Here is a 25,482-nt window from a genome sequence, read left to right on the forward strand (position 1 = left end):
ATCGATTTCATCAAACATAATAAAAAGACATGTAATAAAAAAATATTAGAAAATAACTTTGATTCACTGTTGAGACTAAAAATAGTTACAAGTCAGAATAAATACAATTATTAGGGCTATCTAAAAGTTAAGCAATTTTACCATATTCTTTTTAAAGCTGTTGTTATTTCTTTTTTTAATTGATTTTTAGAGAGGAATGGAGAGGGAAAGAGATAGGAACACCAATGACACAGAAACATCAATCGGTTGTGTTTTGCATGGCCCCCACAGGGGATCAAGATTGCACCCAGGGCATGTGCATTCCTAACAAGGAATCAAACCAGCGATCTCTTGGCTGGGCTTTACCATTTTTATAAAAAAATATATCCTCAATGACCCTAAATAATGCAGAGAATATTAATATTGTCTATACTTATAGCTAAACTTCTAAAACTCATATATGTTATTTCACATACATTACATATACATTTCTAACATAATACATTAAGATATTACTATATCATATCTGATTAATACATTCCTGTTAATTATAAATATGTAGATTAAATTTAAGAGATATTGATAATACATAAAACAATCTACATTTTAAAAAATTATAAATCCTGATTTTCTATTAGTAAGGTTTATTGCTTGTAAGTAATGACAATCTATATATTTCCATTACTTGAAAATGAATGTGTACTATAATACCTTTAAATCTGTCTCTATTAAACACTATATATAAATACAATTTAGTAAAAACAAGTAATTTCCACCATGATGCCAGAACTTTCATGAAAACTACCCTTAAAATTTGTCAACTAAAACCACTTTTGAAAAAAATATGTATTTTTTTTATTGATTTCAGAGAAGAAAGGAGATGGAGAGAGAGATAGAAACATCACTGAGAGAGAATCATTGATTGGCTGCCTTCTGCACACCCCCCTACTGGGTATCGAGCTCGAAACTTGGGCATGTGTGCTTGACTGGAATCGAACCCGGGACCCTTCAGTATGCAGGCTGATGCTTTATCCACTAAGCCAAACCAGCTAGGGCAAAAACCACCTTTTAAGCTTGCCAACCAACTTTAATTACTCATCTCTTTCATTATCCAATAGCAATATACTACGATTAAAGGGCTGGCCTCTCCTATATAAACAAAAGTTAAATTCCAGTCATTACCATAAACATCCTGTTTTCATTTATTTATTTTTGACAAGATGAAAAGGCTTAAAACAGCTCTAAAACACTAATTCCAGCCTCTTTTAAATGTTTAAAATCAATTCTTTCCCATTCAACTCCCAGATAATTTTTTAATTTAGATTAAATTCTTAAAGCTTAAATCACATAGATTAAGGACTATTCCATTAAGTAACAAAAATACAAATAAATTCTTAAATCATTACCTTGTCATACCTGTTGAGTGACAAACTTACTAAATCACAAAGGAGATTTTCACAGTGCTCTTCAAACAGACTGACATTGGTTAAATTGTCACCTGCCAGATTCATAAACTGATGACCATATACAACATGTTCTAAAATGTAATAAAATGAATTTTAGTTAAATCTACAGTAGAATTACTGTACACATTTAAATTATAACAAGACTGTAACATAGTTGAAAGCAAATTTTTGCAAGCAGAAGTTAAATTTTACAATTCCTTTCTTATATGAACACTGATAAACATCATGTAAAAAAGTTTCAATCCTTCCAATTACTATTAAATAGGCTTTTCTGTTGTTAATGTGGCCATCTTTGTGAAGTAACCATCCAAGATTAGTTAAGTGAAAAAAATAAAAATAAATTAAAGAAGAGGGTAAACACTAGAAATTCTTCACCCTCATTTCTAACCAATAAAGCCTGTACATTCTTTTAACAAACAATGATAAAGTAGCCATATCCAACTGCATGAAATAAAGCAAACAAAAGTAAGATACCAAAATTTTACCTAGAGCAGAGTAAATCCACCAGTTTGCTCTAAGAAAATACTTAAAATACAGAGTTCACCTGAGAGAAAAAAAGTATGTATTTGTGTACATCGCTGCATATTTGTGTGTGTGTGCGTATATTATATATATGTACACATAGATAAATACATATATGTATTTTTATATTTATTAATTAATTAAAAAGCAGATATTGAGATAATGGATGTCTTTATAACCTAAATAATTACTTTACAACTAAATATTTCCAGAATATCACTAAACTTAAAAAGAGAACCTAAACTGGGGGAAGGACAATTGGGGGGAAGGGGGGAGAGGAGATATATGTACTACTATGTGTAATACTTTAAACAATAAAATTAAATTAAAAAAATAAAACCTAAGCATGCCAAGGAGCAAGACCAAGAAAAAAACAAGCAACATATGAAATAAAAGTTTACTATCTTATTATGAACTTATACTAAAAAGGAAAAATTTGCAAAAGATCATGAATAACTAAGTAATAAAGGAAATGTATTATAAAGAGACAATAAAATTATGTGAAGATGTTCAACTTCACTGGTAATCAAGAAATTGCAAAAATAGAGATTCAGTATCATTTTTCACATATTTGTTGGCAAAAAAAGAATAATTGATAATATCCATTACTAGAAATAGTATGAGGCAAGGAATGTTCACAGATAATGTATACAAATTGGGAAAATGTACTCTACAGCAACAAAGAGCATATACAATATTAAAACTGCAATATGCCACCCCAATTCTAAGAATCTATTCCACAGCATAACTTATATACATATTGAACAATGTATATATATACACAAGGATAGTCAGTGTAATATTATTTATAATATCAAAAAATGGAAATAGTTGAAATACTTAAAAAATAAACTTGGCTAAATACATTATGACAGACCCTTTACATACAGCCCTTAAATAAATAAAGTAAAACCATATGCATGAACATGATCAAATTTCTAAAAAAAAAAAAAAAACAAAACACTACACAGAACAATGACAGCAGCATATGTGGTTAGAAAGCAAAACAAAAATCCTACCAATGAGTTTCCATATATATATATATATATATATATATATATATATATATATATATATAAAATAGAAAGTATAGAAAGATAAACAGACCAAGTTGTTCCCAGTAGTTATCTCTGGAAAAAAGGAGTGAGATTTTCACTTTTTACTTAGGTTACTATTTGATTTCTAAAAATCAGAAAACATATTACTTGTGTAATTTAAAAAAAACACAATAATAGTTTAGATTAGAAAAAGGACATAAATCAAGTATCTATCAACTTACTCAATTTTACACCAAGCATATGTAGAATTTCTAGCACCAGCCAATGGATATCCAAGTGGAGATGTAATAAATGCCAGGATGGTGGGAAAAGCTGTGAATGACATTATCAACTGTGACTGATAATTCATAATACATTACAAGGTACTTGATAGCATATCACAAAAACGCTTTATCAGCCAAAACCGGTTTAGCTCAGTGGGTAGAGCATCAGCTTGTAGACTGAAAGGTCCCAGGTTCGATTCCGGTCAAGGGCATGTACATTGGTTGCGGGCACATCCCCAGTGGGAGGTGTGCAGGAGGCAGCTGGTTGATGTTTCTCTTCCATCGATGTTTCTAACTCTCTATCCCTCTCCCTTCCTCTCTGTAAAAAATCAATAAAATATATTTTTTAAAAAAACAACAAAAAACCCTCTATCAGCACCATGACATTGTATCAATTAATCTACCACTAAGCTTAAGAAAAACTTTTATCATGTTCATTAGAAGATCCTTTCACTGGAGATTTTGAAAGCAGGATAGGATATATTTTCATCTAATTTAAGACAGACCCACCTTGGGGCTGCTGAAAAGATTTGTAAAGGACCTTTGCAACCAACTTCTGATTCTATCACAGCTGCGAAGCAGTAAATAATTTTAAAAACCCTTATGTGGCCGAAACCGGTTTGGCTCAGCGGTAGAGTGTCGGTCTGCGGACTGAGAGGTCCTGGGTTCGATTCCGGTCAAGAGCATGTACATTGGTTGCAGGCACATCCCCGGTTGGGGGTGTGCAAGAGGCAGCTGGTCGATGTTTCTCTCTCATCGACATTTCTAGCTCTCTCTCTCTCTCTCTCTCTGTAAAAAGTCAATAAAATATATTAAAAAAACAAAACAAAACACTTATGTGCATGAATTTTAAATTTTAGTTAGCAGTATGTTTTTAGCCCGGCTGGTGTTGTTCAGTGGTTGAGCATAGATCTATGAACCAGATGTCATGGTTGGATTCCCAGTCAGGGCATATGTCCAGGCTGTGGGCTCAATCCCCAGTAGGAGGGCATGCAGGAGGCAGCTGGTCAATGATTCTTTCTCACATTGATGTTTCTATCTCTCTCACCCTCTCCCTTCCTCTCTGAAATAAATAAAAACATATTTTCTTTAAAAATGTAATACATACCCAGGAACTCCTATAAAGAATGTTAACAAGAGAACTTTAATCTATCATGCAGACATTATTGTTATGCCTTTTAAGTTAAAAGAGGTAAATAAATTATATCTCAATTTTCACATTAGTATTCAAATCTAATTATGACTAAAAAGCCAGTGCTCTTGCCGGGACCGGTTTGGCTCAGTGGATAGAGCGTCGGCCTGCGGACTGAGGGGTCCCGGGTTCGATTCCGGTCAAGGGCATGTACTGTGGTTGCGGGCACATCCCCAGTAGGGGGTGTGCAAGAGGCAGCTGATCGATGATTCTCTCTCATCAATGTTTCTAACTCTCTATCCCTCTCTCTTCCTCTCTGTGAAAAATCAATAAAATATACTTAAAAAAAAAATAAAATAAAAAGCCAGTGCTATTAGCTATCAATAACCTACTCCCAGTCAGCATTTAGTATCACTATAAAAATAAATAAAATGAGGCCTGGCTGGAATGGCTCTGTGGTTGAGTGTTGACCTATGAAGCAGGAGGTCACAGTTCGATTCCCTATCAGGGCATATGCCTGAGTTATGGGTTCGATCTTCAGTGTGAGGAGTGCAGGAGGCAGCTGATCAATGATTCTCTCTCATCATTGATGTTTCTAACTCTCTGACATCAATAAAAGTATATTTTTAAATATATATATACACATATATATACATATATATGTGTATATATATACACACACACACACACACACACAATGATACATGTTCTAGTAAAACAACTGAATGATGCAGAAGGAACTTGCCATATCAAATATGCAAATAAAGTAAAACACTACGTTAATAAATAATACTGGCTCAAAAATAGATAATAAAAAACAGCAAACATAGGGAAGAGAAATGGATAAATGTGATATCCAAATCAGTGGGGAAACCATGGGTCATTTAATAAGACAGAATTAACTTATTCATTTGTAAGAAACTAAAGTTAGACTTCCCATCTCACAGAATTATTTTTAAAAAAATAAATCAAATAGATAAATGTAAAAACAAGTATATTTCTAACATCAGCACAGAGATACAAAAAAAAAAAATAACTATTATATATAAAAAACTTCAATCTAACCTAGTAAGTCAGCTTAATTGCTGAAAAAGATAAAATATCTGTAATACATAATACCCAAATATTTCTAAAAAGTTTCCCCAAAAAAAACTAAATAAAACATACTCAACAGAAAATACCAATTAAATCAATACTTTTCATATATAAATAAGACTGGTAAAATAGAAGAAATACATAAAATCTTGGAAGATGCTTTTTATTGTGTAAGATGTTTTTGCTATTGTTTTAGAAGAGAATTTTAGTGTATAATTTATTTTTTATGTGTTGAAGACTACATTCCCCTGCTTTAAAAATTCAGTCTTCTGATCTTCAAATAACCTATCTTTTCAAGTTTGCTAAATTGAAAAGCCTATGAAGGGCAAAACCTAATTTGAGAACCGGAGCACACAATCTTTATTTCTGCTCCTAAATTATTTTCTTAACCATTTAATGGATGTCCATAAAATAAAAATGATTTTAATTTACAAAGACTAAAATGAAGGAAAACTATCCCTCCCCCAAGATCTAACTATGAGTCTTTATTAAGTGATATAATTAAAGGCAATTACCTATATGCTTTCTATGGATTATACATATAAACCTGAGTTCAACTGAAACCCTATTTACTTTTATTGTTAGATATATTGACCCCTTAAAAAGAGTCAATATTTGTTTGTTGTTGTTAAATTTCACAGAAATATATAAACACTTAATTGTACTTTACATTTTGACAAATATATGTTCCTAAAAACTAAATGTTCAAATTGATGAGGTCAAATAGAATGGAAGAGGTTAAAAATTCAGGGAATCAATGGGGAAACATAATTTGTCATCCACTTAAACTCACATTATCTTATAGAAAATTTGTTAATTATATCAGGAAGCTGGGTTATGCTACAATACAAATTTAAAAAAAAACTTCAGATGGAATAATAAAAGGTAGGGGGAAAGGGGCTTTAGTCAAAACAATCTTTTTTTAAACCTCACCCAAGGATATGTTTTTATTGATTTTAAAGAGAAAAGAAGAGAGAGAAACATCAATCGGTTGTCTCCTGACCAGGGATCAAACCTGCAATTTGGGTACGTGCCCTGATCAGAAATTGAACCTACAACCTCTTGGTTTATGGGACTACACTCCAACCAATGGAGGCACTTGGCCAGGGCAGTCAAAACCATCTTAATCAGCCCTAGCCAGTTTGGCTTGGTGGACAGAGCGTCAACCTGGGGACTGAAGGGTCCCAGGTTTGATTCTGGTCAAGGGCAGGCTTGATACCCAGTGGGGGGCATGCAGGAGGCAGCCAGTCAATGATTCTCTCTCATTGTTAATGTTTATATCTCTCTCTCCTACTTCCTAGATCAATAAAAATATATTAAAAAACACACACACACACACAACAAACAAAAAAAATCAATCATATTCTGAAAGTCTCAAAGGTCAGAATAGACAAAATGATGTGGTTTTGAAGGTGTAATTTTTACAAGGTAATCTTCTTGAATTTACTATAATAAAAAAGGAGCCCTGGCCAGTATAGTTGTTAGTTGGGCACTGTCCTGTGCACTGAAAGGTTGCTGGTTGGGATTCTGGTTAGGACACATGCCAGGATTGGGGGCTTGATCCCCGAGTAGGAGGCAGTAAATTGATGCTTCACTCTCACATTGATATTTCTCCCTCTCCCTTCTTCTCTCTCAAAAAATCAATTTTAAAATATTTTTAAAAAGGAAAGATGACACATATTTTAGAAAATAAGGTTATTTGATTTGAAACTTTTAAACATTTGCACTATTATAAATTGGAATAGAGAAGTTATCAGATTTAGTGTATACTATGTTTTAAATGCTTTATTCATTTTAATTTTATTTAATTCTCCCAATAACTCTAGGAAGCTATACCAATTATACAGATGGAGAAAATGAGACAAGAGGTATTACTTGCCCAACGGCACATAATTAATAAAAGGAGGAGCCAGAATTTCAACTCAAGCAATCTGGAAGAGCTACACTCTTAACTAATTTCCTTCATTCTTGAATAAATATTCCTTATAAGAAGAAAAACTGATAACCTAAAAATTAAATAAGACAAACCTGAATCTGATTTTGACTTATAAATGCTCCTGGATTAATATTGGGAAGTTCAGATAGGTGTCCAATATACAAGAGTAATCCATGAAGCTCATCAACCAACAGTGAGGGAAGCTGAGCCTCCAAAACCTCATAGGGATGAACAGGACCATGATTCTCAGTATTCTGTACTGTCAGGAACCTAAAAAACAATTAGACACAATAAGCCACCAGTCTGGATGATTACATACTCAAAAATTCACAAAGTAGTCAAAAGGTTCAACTGATGTCCTACCTGACGATGAAAACTTTAACATAATGAAGAAATGTTACGCATTGACGCCTAATATTGTCTGCTTTGCAGTGTAGAGTTGATATCTTCCCTGAAACCAAAATAGAAGTTAGTCATAGCTTAAATAATTAGTGAGCAGTGACATACAAGCAGCAATTCTCTTTTAATCTTGTCTACTGATTTCTATGTAATTCTTACCACCCCCAAAAAAAAATCCATTATGAAGGTCACCTAATCAATGGATATACTACCTGGGCACAAGTAACTTGCCCCTCAGTAGCACTGACTACACCTGGCTTCACTGACACCATACAGTGCCAGTCTTCTTTCTTCCTCATGTGTTCTTTCTCTTGCCTCTCCTTTACTGGCTCCTCCTCCTCTATTTTACCACTAGTATGGGGGCTCCTCAGAACTCAGTCCTGAGTCCTCGTCTCTCTTTTCCTGTATGATTAGTTACTTTATTTCAAAACCATTACTTGAAAAAGTTTACCTATAACCCAAACCTCTATTCTGCACTCCAGACCTTGCATGTGAGATTGCCTAACATCTTGTATTTAGAATGCTCAGACACTGCAAATAATACTTCCATGATTTCTTCCAAAACCTGTTCATGCCCATGGTTTTGCCACTCATTACAACTGGTTCCAACAGTTACCTGTATTTCATTCTTTCTTCTTTCATTTCCTTAAAACTTATATTTACCCACCAGAGTCCTACTTAAGTTTATGACCAAAATATACCTTCAAACTATCCATCTCTCTATAATCTCTTAAATTATTCCAATAGGTCTTCCCATACTCTCCTCCTTTGTCCCTCTACACTCTAATTACAAAAATGCTTTAAATATATGTCAATTCCTTCCCCCTGAAAGGTTATCCACTACATTTAGAAGGAAATAAAGACTTCTTGTAGTGATTTATAAGGCCCCAAATGATGTATTAATATTGTCTGTCATTCTCCCAACTTCAACCCATGCCATCTTCCCCTCACTTGAACATCTATATCAGCAAAAATTACCTGTAACATTACTATATGCATATTACTGACAATCACTATAAGAAAAATGAGTAAGAAACAATCACTAAACAAAAGCAGAAAAAAAAACCATGATGAAACTTAAGACAACAAATTCTCGACCTTATTACACATAAAGCAAAACTTATTTCTAAATTTGAACTTAAGTAAACATGACCACTGCTTTGTCAAAACCAACAGGATATGTTAATGCAAACATTTCCATATTAGTACAGGGCATTTTCATAGCTTAATTATATTTCACCTACAAAAATCACATCATCACTGTTTCACAATTCTCAGTTCATAAAGGCAGTACTCTGTTACAATTGCTGTGACCTCTTGCATCCAGCCAAGACAGAGAAAAAGTAATCAGATTTACAAATATCCCATCTTTAACTAAAAAAATAAAAATAAATCAACATTAAAAAAAAAAAAGTTTTCAGACACTAGAAACAAGGCAGTGCAGGATTGCTATCCCAGAAAGAAGGTGATTCCTAAGACTGTTCCAGCTTCCCATCCAAATACAATTTCCAGGCTGCAGCACAGAGAGAGAGAACCCAAAAAGAGCCCAAATCATTGAGCTGAGGAGACATAGGTTTAAATTTATAGGGAAAAGGTACCAAAGAAGAAAAAAGCTACATTAAAATAATAAAAACAAGCTCTGGAAATGTAGAGGGCCCCACTGAATTTCTGGCAGAGTACTGATCTATTCAAGCATGAGAAAAAATAACCCAAGACCAGGTAAGAACATAGGAAAACAATTCCCTACAAAGCTTACACATGCCAGAGAATAGTTCAAGTTCCTTCCAGAAAACATAAAAATTAAAAAAATCATAACACACTGAAAAGAATCATCAGAAGCTTTATTAGAGCTAACTTAACATTAGACTAAAGGCTACTTTTTAAGAGTCCTAACAAAATTTAAACCAAGATTTGAAAGGTCCAATGGATTATAAGTACTTAACAGCAAACCAGAAAGAATACAGTTTAATAATAGCTAGTGAAATACACTAAAATCCAGAAAGCAGCAATGTAAAAACTACAATGTCCACCACACAATAAAAAATTGATAGATTTTCAAAGATCCAGAACACTGTAACACAGAAATAAGAGAAAAATCAATCAATACAAACAGGCCCAGAAATGACAATGATTAAAGAATATGTAGTCAACAAAGTTAAAAAAACAGCAATATATATATATATATATATATATATATATATATATATATATATATATATATACACTCTTTATATTCTAGATTAAATATATATATATACATATATATATATGGATAGCAATAGAAAATAAAATTTAAAAAATCCAAATATAATGTCTGTAGACAAAAAAACAAACAAAACATTATCTAAAAAAGGAATAACACCAACAGCTACATTTAAGGACAGGGATCAGTAAAACATACATTATTTTGTTTGTTCTGCCTCAAATGGAAAGCTATTCGGGTAGCATAATGAAAAGAACATATACACTTCACTAAGTGTCCTAAGGGCTTTCTGGTGAGGACTGAAGGCCAAAACTAGCTACATGAGTTTATTAAGAGCCCTGATACAGCTGCAAAGATTAAATCTACATCATGAACAGTTGGGGCCTCTCAATAAGAGGGAGTGGGGAGGGATTGTAACAGGGTTAGGGCTTGTGCCAGCTGAGTTTTGGGGGAGTTTAAGGACTTTGTTCTGGATTGGACATTGTTAAGAAGCGGGGGCAATTTGATGATTATGTTAATTTTTATACAGAGGCAGGACAAATAAAGGAAGTCTAGGGAGGTTCTACTTAGTTAAGAAGCAATAATCATGTTAACTGGAAGGGGAGGATGTTCTGTTTTAGTATTTTATATTAGTAAGCCACTAAACCTTTTTTCTTTAATCAAAAGTGTGTTCCAGCTGAAACCGGTTTGGCTCGGTCAATAGAGCGTCAGCCTGATGACTGAAGGGTCCCCGGTTCGATTCCAGTCAAGGGCATGTGCCTTGGTTGTGGGCACATACCCATTAGGGGGTTTGCAAGAGGCAGCTGTTAGATGTTTCTCTCTCATTGATGTTTCTAACTCTCTGTCCCTCTCTCTTCCTCTCTGTAGAAATCAATAAAATATATATATTTTTAAAAAGTGTGTTCTAGGTAATCTTTAGTTGCTAAACATCACTAATAAGATATTAGGCTAAGCACTTAACCTGCATTATGTCATTTAATTTTCATAAGAACTCGATGAGGTGAGAAGTCTTACCTAATTTGAGACCCATAATTAGCCTGGGTAGAACTCAGGCTGACTACAGAGCCATGATTCTAAATACAAACTGCACCAAAACTGCCAGAAAAGAGCAGCAGCTGGTTTGCACTAAAAGACTGCCCTTCAATTCTTTTCACTACCTTAACTGTAACCTTTGCCCCCACCCCCAAAAAAATCAGTAATCCATTAAATGTCAAAAACAGACAAACAAATAAAAAAAAAAAAGAAAGCAGAAAAAAAACAAGAAGATAGTGTAAGGTCAAGTGTTATTTCTCTTATGATTTCCTATCCCACTCCCCACCTCCAAAGCTTGTTACTAATTCATTTCTGAGATATTTAGCCTTAAATCAATTTTACCTAGATTTGAAAAAATACTGTAAATCTCAGCTATAACAAAATTGTATTTATTGTTCAGAAAGTGTCATACACTGAATCCTGAGCTTCTTACTTAACAATTCCTCCATGTTATTATGATATCCCAATTATGCATCATAAAACTCACGTGCAATTCACCGTAACTAGTCTTTAAATACACAACTTACCAAAATCACAGCTGGCCGGTAATAAGGTTTCCAAGTTATAGAGTTGTTGCCTAATTTAAAAAAAGTAAAGTGAGAATTTTAGATTACTTTAAAGCATGTAATAATCACACAGATAATGTTCCCAATACTTCATGAATGTTTATGAGGATCAGCTTCAGTAGCAAAGACTTCGAGAAAATATAAAAATAACATATTAAAAGCTGCATATATCTCAGAAATTATGTCAAATGTCATAAATGTCACTATCAATGAGATACTATTTAAATCTTCAAGAAGTTTAAAATACTTATATAAAATATCCTAGGTTAACAGTTATATAATAAAATGCTAAGCTGTATCACACAAGGAGTTCAAAAAGGAATAAGGTACATCAGAGTAATCAGGAAAAGTTATACTTACAATGTTTCACCTCAATTCCTGAGAGTAATCTTCCTAGTTCCCTTTCAACTCCTATCTGTATCCTAGATAAAGACTCAACTTATTCTAAATGTTCAAAATTAGAAAATCACTCACTCAGCCTGGTCTCCCAATAAAGCACACATCATGGCACACATACAGTGAATGTCTCTTCCCAAGGTCTATGGGATGAGGGTAGGAGAAATTCCTGCACCTTTCCATTTTCATTTAAATATACCATATAACCATATATGATACATTTAATTTGCCCTCAATAACTGACTATTTCAACAGTATCTAAAATCTGAATATGGACTGGGTTTTAAATGAAACATTATTTCAACTGTGTTCATTGTGATAATGAACAATGTTAATGTTTGAAAAAAGGTATTTTTCATTTAATACATCATTTAATAATTATACATCATTTAATAACATGATGCCTAGAATTTACTTAAAAATACTTCAGCAAAAAAATAAGAGGGGAGGTACAGATGAAGGAAATGTGATGATACCTTGATGGTTATTGTAACTGAAGGGGGTAGAGGTAGAGGTTCATTATACTATTCTCTATATTTGTGTATGTTTGAAAATTTTCATTAAAATTTTTTAATGTTGTTCAAATTTATCATTGTAATTAATCACACTTCTATTACACAGTCTGAAATATATTAGAGAAGTCTAAATTCATTCTCTCAAAATCATTTAAGACTATGATTATTAAGCAACGAAAGTACTTTGGTTTTCTTCCAAAACTATAACATAGTTTAAAGCCTTAAAGATTTGTCTTGAACACAAGATGTCAAATAAAGATTCTGGAAAAGAATAGATTCACTAAAAAGCATTTCATTAAAACCATTATTCCATAAAATGTTACTGTTAATTTTGTTATTGATAATATAATCAAGTGAATTACAACCACAACTCTACTGGTGCTTCCGTTAATATCAGTATTAGAAACCACACAGCAATGTAACTTACAAAAGTGAACAATGGCATCTCTACTCCAAGGAAATGTAAAAAACATACCTGAATAAATTAAATAACACTCTAGAAGAATTCACTAATGCTGTTTCAGTAACCCACTGGATGCCAAATAGTTCCACTGTATCCTCTTCAAAATTAGTTGGTAAAGGATCAAGATTCAAAATTAATCTGAAATGAAAACTATGATTAAATCTCATGAAAAGTATACTAAGTCCCATACTTAGCATGTCTTTTTTGACATTTTAGGAACCCTTATAACACATGATATGGCAGCAATGATATTATAAAGTCAGGATATGCCTTGGTACTATGCATACATACTAGTAAAGGCATAAAGCATACTATATTAAAAATCCAGTCCTGTATACTAATAAAAAAATATAACTAAAGAGCAATGTAACTTATGTGTAAAACATAAAAAGAAGTCTAAGGAATATACTAATAAATAGATATAACTATTTACTAATAGTAATATAACTATTTATTAATTAGTATATAATTTATAGTATACTAATAAATAGATGTGACTATTTACTAATAAATAGGAATATACTTTTGTCTGTGTTGAACAGTAGCCTTCAGATGTAGAATTCATCCTTTGAGGGGACATTTAATTTTTAAAATAGCTAAGTTATTCTGAGCCCTGTCTGGAGAAGAGCATAATCAAACTGGGTAATGTCTTTTTAGGTCTCAAAGTGCAACTGTAGCCGAAACCGGTTTGGCTCAGTGGTAGAGCGTAGGTCTGCGGACTGAAAGGTCCCGGGTTCGATTCTGGTCAAGGGCATGTACCTTGGTTGCGGGCACATCCCCAGTAGGGGGTGTGCAAGAGGCAGCTGGTCGATGTTTCTCTCTCATCGACATTTCTATCTATCTCTCTCCCTTCCTCTCTGTAAAAAATCAATAAAATATATTATTCAAAAAAAAAAGTGCAACTATAAAACCACAAAAATTATTTCCTTTCTAACTGAAATTGCCTCAGAAGGCATTCCTAAAATATTTCAATAACAGCAGTTTTACAGAAATATGTGTATAATTAACTGCCCAAGGCAAGAACTTTCAGAAATAACATCCCCTGTTAACTTAGACAAAGTAGTGCATTTATTAGGAAAGAATTTTTTAAGACTTCTATATGTAACAATACAGACTTAGAAGGAACTGGGGCAACAAAAGATGTGCATGTCTTCCTTAGGATTACTAAGAAGCTCCAAAATATTATTCCATGTTTTAGGTTAGGAGGAAACATCACTTCAAAAAGCCCAGGAAGTTCAGGATTCATTTTAAGTAAAAGGAAAATTAAAGCCCAGCTCCATACCGCCAAACTGAGGTAGCAGCGAAGTAAGAGAACATCAGGGAGCAAGAATGTTCTCCTTCATACCCAAAATCTTTTAGGTATTCGCTGAACCAGAAAGCCAACAACAGAGCTAGCAATAGCTTGCCATCTGTCTGATATACCAAGCCGATTTACAAAAAAGATGGTTTGAACATAAAAGTGTAGCCGCCTGAAATCTTAACTAAATAACATTCCTAACAAACTAATGAAAAATCTGATGAGGGTGAAACAGCCTCCGGTGTTTTACCCACCGCTTAAGGGCTCCGCTGGAAAGGTAGGACTCTCCAGAAAAACGTTTCCCTCCTGCTCTGTGGTCAAAAGCACAAGAAAAGCAGGGGGGTTTGCACCACTCGGTCCCCAGCTCCAGTTCCAAGCTGTCGGTCAGGTACGTCGGCGCGGCAGAACCGATATCCATTGTTTACTTCATATCCTGAAACAAACAAGCATGGGAGGTTCGCCGTAAGGATCAGGAAGGGCTCTAGAGAAGTTGCGGGAGATGCCTGGAGGTGGGGCGGGTGACGTCAGAAACTTACCCAAACGCCCCCCCCTCTCCCGGCACAAAGAAAACCGAGAACCATATTCCCCACAACTCTTCTCCCAGCGGCTCCCCAAGATCAAGGCTGTGATCAAGGCTGTCAGGACTTAGGCAGAAAGCACTCACGGCAGGCTGCATCGGGAACTTAAACCCTGCAGGTCTGACCCTGCAGCAGCCCGGGGCAGGGTCCAGAGGAGAGCAATGTTGGCGGCGGGACAGATACTGCTTCCCCTCCCGAGCCCGCCGGCACCGGCACCGGCACCCCGCGCCACGTTGGTAAACCGCACTGCGCCAGTCGCCCCGCAGCGTCGCGGGGAAGCTCCTGTGCAGATTCGAATGGGGACCTGCAGGGCCCCGCGCCAACCCCCACTACTCCTCCCGGTCGCGGAGCAAGTCTCCCCCGGAATCAGCACGGAGGAGCCCGGCGAGAGGAGCCACAGTCCTGCGCATCAGGGCACCCCCTCTCCGGTGCCCGTCGTACCTACTCACGCTCTCACTCCCCGAGAGGCGCCCCGGCGATCCCCAGCGCAGCCCCGGACTCCATGCGGCCCCAAACCCGAACAAGCGAAATTCCCGCCACGCAGAGCGCGCGCACTGGGAGGGCGGGGCCACCGCTGAGCCCGCCCCCCCCGCCCCCCCGCGGTGCGCTCGCGAGGCCTCCGCGGGAACGGCCGGCACTGGCGAGTTCTCGCGAGAGTCTTCCAGCCAAGCACTCCTCGCTGCTTTCCGCCTTCAATTTCTCTCCCGCCCCTCCAGTCCCCGGTTTTCGTTTTCATTGGCGCGTTGGTCCGGAAGGCGGGGCCTCACAAGGCAACCAACGCGATCCCGCGCCGAGAAAGTGACCCGCGCCCAGGGAGGGAGGCTACCTTCCTGGTGGGGTTTGGGAAAAGCACTTTGGTTCAAAGTGACATTCACACCCGGAGCCGCGCGGTGCCACCCACTCTTCCCTGGGATCGAGGATGCCTGTGGCTCCTGGATGGTGGACCAGGCAAGTGCAAGAAGGAGGCTAATCCAGCCTCTGGAAACACCGGTATGAAAACTGTTGCTCCACTTTTTTTTTTTTTTTTTTTTTTTTTTTGCAACACATCCGGACAAGTTTCAGTCGTTTAACGTAAACATGTAGCCCATTCGCAACGTTTTTAAGTGCTCTGTAAAATCTGCTCAGAAGACTGTTCCGTCTAAGTCAGAGGTAACACATTTCAGTATATCCCTGTCTACAGAGTCCAGAGAAACATGAGAATTTCGCATTCATATGTGCTGCTACTATAATTTGAGTATTCCCCAGTGCACATTCCTCCACAAGACAGTTTGTCCTGCATTTAATTCCTGCAGAGGGAACCTACCATCACTCCTCTGTTCAAACCAAATACTGTAAATTTCCTGACAAATGGGATAACGTCAGTGAAAAACATAGCATGATCCCTATTCTGATTACAACCTAGGGCTGCTGTGATGAATCTGTTATGCTCACCTTATGTATCATGAGACATGCTTTTTTGGGGACCACTGTAGCCCAAGCTTGCTTATGGACATGGGAATCACTAGCATGACACATGGTGTCATCTACAACAATGCCTAGGAAATAGTGCCTAAATAGGAGAATATAGGGCCCTGGCCCGGAGTTTAGGAGAACTGGGTCAGCAGAGTCGTTATTACAGCTTCTTCCATTCAAACCATCCAGATAGACCCTTTTTTCCCCTTCTTCAAGTGCCCAATGTTGAATGACATACTTAGTTGAACCAGGGAATGACACACTTAGTTGAGCCAGTGAGTTAAATGGAAAGAACCAAATAAATTCTCTAAATAAGCAAGTACTATAACATGCTACATCAGTAAGAATCCCTAGCGGGTAACAGATGGCATACTGGAGAGAGGTAATTGAAAGAGCCATTTAAAAGGCGTGGACAGAGTTACCTGAAAACTAAAAGTGATGGTGAAGTAACCAGAACTCATCAGAGAATCATTATGACCCTTAGGCCTAAGGGGTCAGGAAAGGAGGGATTTACCAAAGCCCAAAGAGGATTTATTGCTGTAACAGACAGCCCCCTACCCAATAGCTACCTACAGTGCCTTCATTGAGAAACATTACCACTGCCAACCTGCTACCCAGCAGGGAGGAACTGAAAGGATTGAGTACCCAAACCTCTCCCTGCACATTAATGTCCCTGTCCCCCTGGTGTCTTTCATTGGCCAAAATTGAACTAAAAATAGAGGGCAAGGATGTAATCTATAAAGTTCAGCCTCATTGGTTAGAGTCCAGGCTAAAGAAGGATACAGTGGGAATCTGACAGAAAGGGATCTGTTATATCAAGAAGACATAATACTGCCCTGATAGGTTTGGCTCAGTAGATAGAGCATTGGCCTGCTGATTAAAAGGTCCCAGGCTTGATTCCGGTCAAGGGCATGTACCTTGGTTGCGGACACATCCCCAATAGGGGGTGTGCAAGAGGCAGCTGATTGATGTTTCTCTCTCATCGATGTTTCTAGCTTTCTATCCCTCTCCCATCCTCTGTAAAAAAAAAAAAATCAGTAAAATATATTTTTAAAAAGAAGACATAATACTAAATATGTACATATCCAGTGATAGATCATCAGCATACAGGAAGCGAAAAATACTATTACTTATAGAAGAAATACTCAAATTAGTGATTATGACTGGGACTTCAACATTCTTGTCTATAAGTAGACAGAAAATAAGTATGGATTCAAGAAGACTTGAACAGCACTACCAACCAATTTACCTAATTGACATTTACAGATGTCTAAACCCAATAATAGTAGAAGTACACATGAAACATTCACTAAAATAGACAATATTCAGAGTGATAATACAAATTTCATCAACTTTAAAAGGATTGAAATCATAAAAGGGATATTGTTTGATCACAATGGAATTAAACTAGAAATAAATAATAGAAGGATACCTGAAAAAGCTCTAAATATATGGAAATTAAGTAACACACTTCTAATTCATGGAAGAATTCACTAGGAAAATTAGAAAATATTTGGAATTGAATAAAAATAAAAACATGAAAATTTATAACATTAACTGCTCACATTAGAGAAAAAAAGAACTCAGTTTAATAATTTAAACTTCTAGGGGCGGAGCTTGAAGATGGCGACCGAACAGACGGACTTGTTCTGACCCCGGTCCCAAAACAGATAGAAGCAACATCTGAGTCGCTCAGGGAATGTTGATTAGCAGCTAAGGGGCAGCGGATCACTCTAGGAAGGTAAGGAAGTGTCCGCTGGACAATTTTTCCTGACCAAGCGGCCAGCACTCCCGACTTCTCCCGGAGCTCCGGGCTCAGCGCAAAGGCGGCGCCACCCTACCAGGAAGGGAGCAGCTTCTCTGAGGCCTGGAAAACCCACAGCCGAGGAGTCCATCGAGCACCTGTGGCGCCCCGATCGGAGCAAGCGGGTGGATTCAAGGAAGCTCTTCAACCACCCACAGAAAGGTCAGAGTTTGCGTGGCTAGGCTGAGAGTTCAGGCTGCGATAGCGCCATTGCTCCAGCGAGGCCCCGCCCCCAGAGCGGCCCTGAGCGCGCCACCAGGAGCGCCGCGAGGCCCGGCCCCAGTGCGGCCCAGAGCACCGCGGCCCGGAGCGCCGCGAGGCCCCGCCCCCAGAGCGGCCCTGAGCGCGCCACCAGGAGCGCTGTGAGGCCCCGGCCCCAGAGCGGCCCAGAGCACCGCGAGGCCCCGCCCCCAGAGCGGCCGTGGCCCCGCCTATATTGTAGCCCGGGAGAGCTGCGAGGGCCCGCCCCCAGAGAGAAAGAGGGCCAGAGCAACCAAAGTCTGGGAGGTCAAACCAGTAACACTGACACCTAAGGGCTGAACTACAAACTGCCTTTTTTTTTTTTTTTTTTTTTTTTTTTTTCTTTTTTCTTTTTCTTTTTCTTTTAATTAATCAAAAATAAATAAATGGACACAAATAACTAAGATATAGCCTGCCTAAAATTAAGGACTACCTTACAAAACTGAGGTGCAGTGGAAAGCTGGGAACTGCAAGACTCTCTGATCCAAGAACCAGGCATACCAAATACAATAACAGAGGAAGTGATTGAACTCTACTGGACAATTTTATGCTAATTATACTATTCTTTATTTTATTTTCATTTTTTACATTTTTTATTTAATTTTCATTTTTTACATCTTTTACTTCAGAAACGATTTTTTTTCTTTTTTCCTTACTTGATTTTACCTTTTCAATTATTACATTTTTCAATCTCTATCTTCACTATTACTACTGCTATTTTGCAATTTTTTTTTCTTTTTCTTTTCCTCCCCAGTACCATTTTACTTCGTCTTTATTTTACATTGGGAGTAACCTTCATTCTATTTTAATCTCTACTATAGCATCATTCAACCCTATCTCAATTCGACCTTTACCCCATCACTCTCTTACTAAACTTTAACCTTTTAGTCTCCAGTTTATCCTATCCCTTTCCGGCTTTAGTTTTTCCTCTATTCTTTCTGTATACCCCCTGCTAAAGCTCTCACTATACTCATAGATCTAAGTTCCAACCCCTGATACAAGTGTATAAATATCACTCTCTGCACTATATTAACTAGTTAAAAAAAACACAAAAAAAAAAACGGTTCTACTTTCTATCCTTTTCTCATTGTTTGAGTGAAGGTTGATTATTGTGAATATTGGTGCTTTTCAGTGAAATTGTTATGCTTATTCCAGTGTTGTTATTGTTGCTTTGTAATTTTTTTTAAATCCTCTGTTTTTGTTTGTTTCTTTGACTTCTGTATATCATAACCTTACTTAATAATAGTGGATATTGTATTGTAGTTTGTATTAATCTCCAAGTATTGTTACCGGCATTGGCTGGGCTCAGTGGTTGATCTATGGCAATTTTCTCCACATATATATAGTTTGTTTCCCATTTTTTTAGTTTGCTTCTTCTCTCTCTCTCTCTCTCTCTCTCTCTCTCTCTCTCTCTCTCTTCTCTCTCTCTCTTCTTTTTCTCCCTGTTTTCTAACTTCATTTTGTCATTACTTTATTTCTTCTTTGACTTTTTTTTTTTTTAATTTTTCTTTATTTTATTTTTACCTTCCTTCCTTCCTTCTCTCCTATACCCTAATTTGCCTATCGCTAGGGGTTACCTTTATTAGAGGTTATTAATATTGTAAATACATTCCTGTTAAGTGCCTCTCGTGTTGTACATGGTAGTGTTGTATTTTGCACCTATAAATTAACGCAAGAGAAAGAACACCACATAACCAGACATCCTGAAAAGAGATACCATGGGAAGACAAAGAAACACCCCACAAATGAAAGAAAAGCAGGCATCACCAGAAAAGGAAGTAAACGAGCCAGAGGCAAGCAGCCTACCAGAGCAAGAGTTCAGAATAATGATTATTGGTTGGCTAAAAAGAATGGAAGAGAAATTTGACAATAACCAAGAAGAAATGAGGAAGAACCATCAGGAATTGAGGAAGAACCAAGAAGAAATGAAAAATGACATCGCTACCATGAAGAACTCAATAGAAAGCATCAAGAGTAGACTAGATGAAGCGGAAGACCGCATCAGTGAGCTAGAAGACAAGATGGAAAAAAATACCCAATTAGAGCAGCTTCTAGAAAAAAAGATTAAAAAGCAGGAGGAGAGCCTACGGGAGCTTTGGGACATTACAAAACAAAATAATATTCGAATAATAGGGGTTCCAGAAGGAAAGGAAACTGAGGTAGACGTGGAAAAAGTATTTCAAGAAATAATGACAGAAAACTTTCCTGAGATAGAGAAGAAAAAACCCACACAAATCCAAGATGCTCGCAGAGTCCCAAGCAAAATGAATCCCAGAAGACAGACGCCAAGGCACATTATAATTAAAGTGGCAAACAACAACGACAAAGTAAGAATCTTAAAAGCAGCCAGAGAGAGACAGAAAGTTACTTACAAAGGAACCCCCATCAGACTAGCAACTGATTTCTCAACAGAAACATATCAGGCCAGAAGGGAATGGGATGAAATATACAAAGTCATGCAAAGGAAGGGTTTGAATCCAAGAATACTGTACCCAGCAAGACTATCAATCAAAATTGAAGGGGAAATCAGGAGCTTCACAGACAAAAAAAGACTGAAGGAATTTATCTCCACCAAACCAGCAATGCAAGAAATGCTAAAGGGTCTACTGTAAAAATAAAGAAATAGGAATTGAAGAAGGAACATGGGTATAGAATAAAAATGCCATCAAATGAGTACCTATCAATAATAACCTTAAATGTAAATGGATTAAATGCTCCAATCAAAAGACATAGGGTGTCAGATTGGATAAGAAAACAAGACCCTTACATCTGTTGCCTACAAGAAACCCACCTCAGAAAAAAAGATGCACACAGACTGAGGGTGAAGGGATGGAAAAAAGTTTTCCAGGCAAATGGAAAGGAAAGAAAAGCTGGGGTAGCAATACTTATATCTGACAAATTAGATCTCAGAGTGAAGGACATAACAAGAGATAATGAAGGTCACTTCATAATACTAAAGGGTACAATCCAACAAGAAGAAATAACCCTGGTAAATATATATGCACCCAATACAGGAGCACCCAAATACATAAAAAAACTGCTGGAGGACATTAAGGGAGAGATTAATAGCAATACAATCATAGTAGGAGATTTTAATACCCCACTGTCACCCTTCGACAAATCATCTAAACAAAAAAGCAGCAAAGAAATATCAATCCTAAACGACTCACTAGACCAGATGGAATTAATTGACATCTTTAGAACATTCCACCCCAAAGCCACAGAATATACATTCTTCTCAAGTGCACATGGGACATTCTCAAAGATAGACCACATTTTGGGACATAGGCAGAGTCTATTCAAATTCAAGAAGATAGAAATCATATCAAGCATCTTCTCAGACCATAGTGGCATAAAACTGGAAATTAATTACAATAAAAATAATCCAAAGAAATCAAATACATGGAGACTAAACAACATGCTATTAAACAAGGACTGGGTTACCAGAGAAATCAAGGAAGAAATTAAAAACATCCTGGCAACAAATGACAATGAAAACACAACAATCCAAAATCTATGGGACACAGCAAAAGCAGTTTTGAGAGGGAAGTTCATATCCTTACAAGCCTATTGCAAAAAACTAGAAAAAATGGTAACAGATGAACTAACTCTACAACTCAAAGAGTTAGAAAAAGAGCAACAAGAAAAGCCCAGTGTAAGCAGAAGGAAGGAAATAACAAAAATCAGAGCACAGATAAATGACATAGAGACCAAAGAAACAATACATAAGATCAACAAAACCAAGAGCTGGTTCTTCGAAAGGATAAACAAGATTGATGGACCTCTAGCCAGGCTAACCAAGAAACAAAGAGAGAGGACCCAAATAAACAAAATCAGAAATGAAAGAGGTGAAATAACAACAGACCCCACCGAAATACAACAGATTGTTACAAAATACTACGAACAACTCTATTCCAACAAACTAAACAACCTGGAGGAAATGGACATATTCCTAGAAAAATACAAACTGCCAAAACTCAATCAGGAAGAATCTAAAAATCTCAATAGACCAGTGACGTGGGAAGAAATTGAAACCGTCATCAAAAAGCTTCCAGCAAACAAAAGCCCAGGGCCAGATGGCTTCACAGGAGAGTTTTACCAAACATTCAAGGAAGAACTAAAACCTATCCTCCTCAGACTATTCCAAAAAATCCAAGAGGAAGGAACACTTCCGAACTCCTTCTATGAAGCCAACATCACCCTAATACCAAAACCAGATAAAGACAACTCAATGAAAGAAAATTACAGGCCAATATCCCTCATGAACATAGATGCCAAAATCCTCAACAAAATTCTAGCAAATCGACTCCAGAAGAACATCACAAAGATCATACACCATGACCAAGTAGGATTTATTCCAGGAATGCAAGGATGGTACAATATCCGCAAATCAATAAACGTGATACATCACATAAACAAATTGAAAGATAAAAATCATATAGTCATATCAATTGACGCAGAAAAAGCATTTGACAAAATCCAACACCCTTTCCTGTTAAAAACTCTTAAAAAAGTGGGAGTACAAGGATCATACCTCAACATAATAAAAGCTATATATGATAAACCCACAGCCAACATTATACTCAATGGGCAAAAACTAAAACCATTCCCTCTAAGAACAGGAACAAGACAGGGATGCCCACTCTCGCCACTCCTGTTTGACATAGTTCTGGAAGTACTAGCCATTGCAATTAGACAAGAGGAGGAAATAAAAGGCATCCAAATTGGAAAAGAAGAAGTAAAGTTATCCTTATTTGCAGATGACATGATATTGTACATAAAAAACCCAAAAGACTCCATTAAAAAACTAATTGACTTAATAAATGAATTTGGCAACGTAGCAGGATATAAAATTAATGCCAAGAAATCCATGGCATTTCTATACACCAATAGTGAAACTACAGAAACAGAGGCTAAAAAAGCAATTCCATTCACCATCGCACCAAAAAAATTAAGATACCTAGGAATAAATTTAACTAAAGAAATAAAGGACCTATTTGCGGAAAACTACACGACACTGAAAAAAGAGATAGAGGAAGATGTAAGGAGATGGAAGAACATACCATGTTCATGGATTGGTAGGATCAACATCATCAAAATGTCCATACTTCCTAAAGCAATCTATAGGTTCAATGCACTCCCCATTAAAATACCAACGACATATTTCACTGACCTAGAAAGAACTCTCCAAAAGTTCATTTGGAACAATAAAAGACCCCGAATAGCCACAGCGATTCTGAGAAAGAAGAGTAAAGTAGGAGGGATCTCAATACCAGACTTCAAACTATACTACAAAGCCACTGTTCTCAAAACAGCCTGGTACTGGCACAAGAACAGACAAATAGATCAATGGAATAGAATTGAGAACCCAGATATCAACCCAAATCACTATGCTCAATTAATATTTGACAAAGGAGGCACGAATATACAATGGAGTCAAGACAGTCTCTTCAATAAATGGTGTTGGGAAAATTGGAAAGACACATGCAAAAGAATGAAACTAGATCACCAACTTACACCATTCACAAGGATAAACTCAAAATGGATACAGGACTTAAACATCAGACGGGAAACCATAAAAATACTAGAAGCATCCACAGGTAGCAAAATCTCAGACGTATGCCAAAATAACTTCTTCACTGATACTGCCCCTAGGGCAATGGAAGCTAAAGAGAAAATAAACAAATGGGACTACTTCAAAATAAAAAGCTTTTTTACAGCAAAAGAAACCATCAATAAAACAACAAGAAAGCCCACGGTGTGGGAGATCATATTTGCAAATATTACCACTGATAAAGGTTTAATCTCCAACATTTACAGACAGCTTATACAACTAAATAAAAGGAAGATGAATGATCCAATTAAAAAATGGGCAATGGACCTAAACAGAATATTTTCAAAAGAAGACAGAAGGAAGGCCAAAAGGCACATGAAAACATGCTCAAAGTCACTAAGTATCCGAGAGGTGCAAATCAAAACAACAATGCGGTACCATCTCACACCTGTCAGAATGGCCAACATCAACAAATCAACAAACGACAAGTGTTGGCGAGGTTGCGGAGAAAAAGGAACTCTCGTGCACTGCTGGTGGGAATGCAGACTGGTGCAACCACTGTGGAGAACAGTGTGGAGTTTCCTCAAAAAACTGAAAATGGAACTCCCATTTGACCCAGTAATCCCACTTCTAGGAATATATCCCAAGAAACTAGAAACACCAATCAGAAAGGATATATGCACCCCTATGTTCATAGCAGCACAATCTACAATAGCCAGAATTTGGAAACAGCCTAGGTGCCCGTCAGCAGATGATTGGATCCAAAAACTATGGTACATCTACACAATGGAATACTATGCTGCCATAAAGAAGAAGGAATTCTCATCATTTGCAGCAACCTGGATGGAATTGGAGAGCATCATGCTGAGTGAAATAAGCCAATCAACGAAAGAGAAACACCACATGACCTCACACATCGGTGGATGATAAAGATCTTTATAAACTGATGAACCAAGAGACAGATATAGAGAAAGTAAAGCAACAGGCAGACTGTCAAATTACAGTGGGGAGGGTAGGGATATCAGGGGGAGATAATAGATCAACCGAAGGACTTGTATAAATGCATATAAGTACAACCAATGGACATAAAACTATGGGGAGGGAGGGGATGTGTGGGAGGGAGGGAGGGGGGCAATAAAAAAAAAAATCAAGAAAATATGTAAAAAATAAATAAATAAATAAATAAATAAATTAAAAAAAAAAAAAATAATAAAAAAAAATAAAATGTCAAAAAAAAAAAAAAAAAAAAAAAAAAAATAATTTAAACTTCTAGCCTGGCTGATGAGCGTCAACCTATGAACTAGGAAGTCATGGTTCAATTCCCTGTCAGGGCACATACCCAGGTTTCAGGCTTGATCTCCAATGGGGGTTGTGCAGGAGGCAACCAATCAATGATTCTCTCTCATCATTGATGTTTCTATTTCTCCCTCTCCCTTCCTCTATGAAATCAATAAAATTATGCTTTAAAAAATAATAATAATTTAAACTTTCAACAAACTAGAAATAAAACAGCAAAATAAAACCAAAGCAAG

At 36.7% G+C, this 25,482-nt stretch overlaps 1 protein-coding gene across 3 annotated transcripts in view; it reads right to left on the reverse strand.

Moving 5' to 3' along the window:
• MMS22L (MMS22 like, DNA repair protein) overlaps positions 1–15,456 on the reverse strand; it is a 95,418-nt gene extending 79,962 nt beyond the window's left edge. Inside the window, exons 1-8 of one of the 3 annotated variants that reach the window (XM_084890824.1) lie at positions 15,346–15,456; positions 14,577–14,755; positions 13,038–13,163; positions 11,613–11,662; positions 7,815–7,902; positions 7,544–7,721; positions 3,247–3,337; positions 1,386–1,516 (exon numbers count right to left, since the gene is read on the reverse strand). In XM_084890824.1, coding sequence (XP_084746950.1) covers positions 1,386–1,516; positions 3,247–3,337; positions 7,544–7,721; positions 7,815–7,902; positions 11,613–11,662; positions 13,038–13,163; positions 14,577–14,740 — 828 coding nt within the window. In that variant the 5' untranslated portion in view covers positions 14,741–14,755; positions 15,346–15,456. Of the gene's footprint in view, positions 1–1,385; positions 1,517–3,246; positions 3,338–7,543; positions 7,722–7,814; positions 7,903–11,612; positions 11,663–13,037; positions 13,164–14,576; positions 14,756–15,341 lie in introns of all 3 variants that reach the window. The other 2 variants (XM_084890823.1, XM_084890825.1) reach the window with 2 other exon arrangements.
• Between the last annotated feature and the right edge of the window lie 10,026 nt (positions 15,457–25,482).

Source organism: Pipistrellus hanaki, assembly GCF_964339955.1.
Source record: "Pipistrellus hanaki genome assembly, chromosome: 7".
Taxonomy (NCBI): domain Eukaryota; kingdom Metazoa; phylum Chordata; class Mammalia; order Chiroptera; family Vespertilionidae; genus Pipistrellus; species Pipistrellus hanaki.